The 4,403-nt window shown below is 42.7% G+C and overlaps 1 protein-coding gene across 1 annotated transcript; it reads right to left on the bottom strand.

Annotated features, from left to right (window-relative positions):
- Window positions 1–399: 399 nt before the first annotated feature.
- Window positions 400–4,138, bottom strand: pou3f1 (POU class 3 homeobox 1). The gene has a single exon (XM_078566997.1). It carries the CDS (start codon window positions 4,066–4,068, stop codon window positions 2,935–2,937), a length of 1,134 nt encoding a protein of 377 aa, XP_078423123.1. The 5' UTR covers window positions 4,069–4,138; the 3' UTR covers window positions 400–2,934.
- Between the last annotated feature and the right edge of the window lie 265 nt (window positions 4,139–4,403).

A 4,403-nucleotide genomic window follows, 5' to 3' on the forward strand; every position in this document is an offset into this window, starting at 1 on the left:
CCACAGAGCAGCAACCATGAAGCCTGTCAAGTATCAACAGATACACAACCAACTCCCACCCAGAGCTGGAGCTAAGGAAACAGAGAGTATGTGACTAAAACTGCATTCAAAAATAATTCACATTTATTAATGAAAACATAAACCAATATTGTATCTCAGGTACAATATCTAAAATTTGGCTAATCTATGGGTAAGCCTAACAAAAGATTTTGCTGAATGAGGTTTGTTGTAAAATCCTAAGTAGCCTCTTCTCTCAACCTCAGACATTCCAAATGTTCTGCATCAGAGCTGATGCAATGAAGCTGAGAGAACCATTGGTCAATAACGGGAAATAGGTATTAAAACAAAGACTACATACGCACACCTATAGTGTAACAGCAATAACATGTTGCAAGGGTGTATAGTTAGCTATCCAAGGTCTGTTTTATTACTCCACTTTGCCTAGTGTCAGAAAAGTTCCCAGCGTGCTAAAAGCCAGTGATATTACATGCCTTCTCATTCATTACTACCTCATTATCAAACACCTTTACTTAACTATTATCTTGAGAAAGAATTTTCCCTTTTTCCGACTTTTAAAAAGTGCGTACATGGTATGGTGGGTATTGCCCATTTTCAATCATACTTAGAATACACAAAATAAAAAAGCAAAATTAACAAATCAACAAACTAGTAAAATTCAAGAATTTTGACCTTACATCACTTTTAATGATTTCTTGCCACTGTGTTTTCTTTTTGCTAAAGTGACACTCAATTCAGGCAACAGCAGAAAGGATTAACAAGCAAAACCCAGCATGGTTTCAAACACTCCCTGACCTCTTAGAAAGGAGATAGGGCACAGTTGGGTCTTGGTGTATACATTTTATGCAAGTAATAAAATATTACTATAACAAAAATATTAATGTGACTCTGCAGTCTGTCTTTTATAAGGTACAACAAAAATGTACTAAAACAAACATTGTTTGAACAGCTGTAACATAACCCCAATGAGAGCTACAGGATAAAAGAAAGTTTCAAATATGTTTATGCAATAAATACAAGGGGGGAAATTCACATGGAAATTATATTAAAATATCCTCTGGGAATTAGTAAGCGTACAAAAAAAATCATCCAGAAAAATCATTAAATTCCAAAAAACAAATACATATGTATACATATTCAACATATTTACATATTACATAGTGGTACAGTAAAAAAGCAGACAATTATTATTTTTTCCAATTACTAAACAAGCCACTTTTTTCACTGCTTGATGTCCTAAGTACTGTTTAATTCACCAAATTTGACCTTTTTTAACCTTTCTTCAGATGAACTGTAAACATTCTAACACATATAATGTACACTTTATTTTGGCAACTTTTGTCTATGTGTTTCAATTTTAAGAGGAAATATACAAGGTCAGTATCTTGGGTGTAGATGAAGTAGTAATCTTCAACTATTGTGGATAAATTCGGATTAAAATGAAACAAGGATTGTTTGGCAGGAGAACCCCAACATATTTGTCCCACACGTCAACTGGCAAATTAATAGCAAAATCGCTACTTGCAACGGTAACGATTTCACTTAAATGCATCTTTTGCTCCTGCTCAAGCTGGGCAGAAAATAGAAACGCGACTCAAGGAGTGAGGCGTTTTGTGTTAACCTGCTCTTTTAATTCCTGAGATTTTTTTTTGGGGCGGGGTGGGGGGGTAGGGGGTGGTGTTTATTCACGTCCCATGAGAGTTGAGAGCCGGTAAATAACATCGTAACTCTGCTGCACAAATTTCTCTGTTATATTAACGCTTTTGTATACACAGAAAAATCAAAGTTAAATTATTGTCGTGTCAAAAGAAACTTAGCAGACGAAATGGATTTACAATGCGTCATCATCTCTCAGTTCAAGTGCATTTCCACAACAAAAAGGTCCAGCATTTCTGCTTTAAAGTTGCTTCGCTTTTCAATCAGGTAAACTAAACGAAAGTCCATTTTTGGACCCATCTAAATTCTTTAAAATTATTTTCCCTCGCATGTTTCCGCTTGATCCTTAAATTTAAAGATACATTTAAAAAAGTTGTCAGCTGGCGCAATGTTAGTCCTCTTGGTTTCGCAAATTCAGTTAAACTTATCTAATTTTGTATTTTTTTTAAAAAAGATAATAACAAGAACCGGCATTGCAGATTTCAAACTTCAATCTTATTGCCTTCTCTCTGCAGTTTTCAACAATTTACGGATTGAAGTGACCATAGAATTTGGGGAGAGATTTCCCAAGTATATGTACGGTTAATGCCAACTGATATCTGTAAATCGTTTCGATTTATCTGGAATGCTAGACCATCTTCCCAATGAATCGGTTTGGATTTTTATTTAACATCGCAGAGTTACGAGGCAAAAGGACTGATCTGCCTGCGCCAATAACTTACAAGACACATCCTCTGAGGGCGAACTATATATAAATAAATCTTTTACAAAATTCGTGGCTGATCTGTTCGAGATAATAAATACAAGCCTTTCCCGACAGCAGACTCCCTTATTTAACACACCAGCGGCTGTATGCGGACAAGTCGATGGCCATCTTACTTTCTGATTAAACTCAACTCAATTCTCACCCTTTCGGGGTAAACGCTGCTTTAATAAGCATTCCCGGGCACAATCCAGCCAACAACACATTTTTTTTGTTACAACTTTCGCAAATTATCCGTGTAATTTAGTTACGAAAACAAAAAAAAAATCTTTGCTCTACAGCAGGGGAAAATAACCACTTGATTTACCACAATAATGCATGAAATGTGTGTTCTCCCTCTCTCCTAAGTATGAGTACAGTCCAGTGCTAAATAAGCAATCTCTGCAGCACACTGGCTAGATCCCTTTTCAGTTTGTTTTTTTTTTGCTTTGTAAAATCCAGTTTATATCTTTTTTAGTCTTTTTGTTTCTTGACGGGGTGTGGGGTGTGTGGAGCAGTCATTGAACTGGGGTCTGCAGTGTGTGATGAAGCGGAGGAGTGTCCCTTTGTGAATATACATCCTCCATGCCTGGGTGGCCGGGGATTCCGGCTGGGGTCATTCGCTTTTCTTTTTGTCTTCTGTTACAAAACCAAACTCTGACCACCTCTTTTTCTAACTGCAGACTGTCAGCCAAGCTGCTGATCTCATGAGCTGATGGCTTGGGGCACTTTAAGAAGTGGTTCTCCAAAGCCCCCTTCACTCCAATCTCAATGGACGTCCTCTTCTTTCTCTTCCTCCCCTGGGCAGCTATCTTGTCTATGCTGGTGGGGCTCCCTGAGGTCGAGTCAGTCTCCTCCAGCCACTTGTTCAGGAGGGGCTTCAGTTTACACATGTTTTTGAAACTGAGTTGCAAGGCTTCAAACCTGCAGATGGTGGTCTGGGAGAAGACGTTGCCGTAGAGAGTGCCGAGGGCCAAGCCAACGTCCGCCTGGGTGAAGCCCAGTTTGATCCGCCTTTGTTTGAACTGCTTTGCAAAGTGCTCCAGGTCATCTGAAGTGGGCGCATCTTCATCCGAGTGGTCCTGGTGGTGCTGCGGAGGATGCTCCTGGTGGTTGTCATGACCACCTGAATCTTCATGGAGGGCATCCGTCATGCCATGGTGCAGGGACGGGTTGGGGGGGCTCAGCATGCTGTTGAGGCTGGTGAAACCTGGCTGCGAGTAGATGAGGGGTTGGTGCCCATTGGAGGAAGATGGTATCCCCGGGAGGTGATGTGCCGCCGTAGGTCCCCATGCCCCTCCGGGATGGTTGCCATGAGTCTGTTGGTGCACCATGTGGTGTGGTCGGTGGTGAAGGCTGTTCCCGAGGTCATCCCTCGCTGTTTGCACACTGGCCTTTCCTGGATCTTGCTGTCCGAGGTGAGAAGCGGTGACCCAAGGTGCCCCGTCAGTGATAGAGGACAGCCACTGATGGCTGTGAGTGATGGGGTGCCCATTGCTGCTCAGTCCATGCAAGTAGTCACTTTGCACCATTTTCTGGACTTCTCTGTAGGTAGTTCCTGGATGCATCCTATCAGAGTCCGGATGCACCAAAGAGTTCGAGTGGAGCGAGTTATTCCTCGGAATGTAATGAGCCGAAGCTGTGGTGGCCATGACTCGCACTTCCAAACTGATCAGCTTCCAGCTACTTTGCACAGCTTTAGCAGAGCCAAGTGTGGAGCAGCAGCACAGAGGCTGAGGAGCTCGGGACACGCCTGCCCGCCCCATTGGCCCACACCGACTGACTGGCAGCAAACTTCCCACCTTCCCTCAATGCTGATTGGCGGGGAGCCTTCCTGGTCGGCGGGCAGCCCCATTCCATTGGCCAGAGGGGCCGCCTCCGCCGACCCTCCATCCTGATTGGCCAACCCAGCGCTGATTGGCAGGAGTTCGGCCCCCCAACCCGGAGCAGCCGATTGGCCGCTCGGTGATGATTTAGGGCTTCAGAT

Source organism: Cetorhinus maximus, chromosome 21 (genome assembly GCF_964194155.1).
Source record: "Cetorhinus maximus chromosome 21, sCetMax3.hap1.1, whole genome shotgun sequence".
Taxonomy (NCBI): domain Eukaryota; kingdom Metazoa; phylum Chordata; class Chondrichthyes; order Lamniformes; family Cetorhinidae; genus Cetorhinus; species Cetorhinus maximus.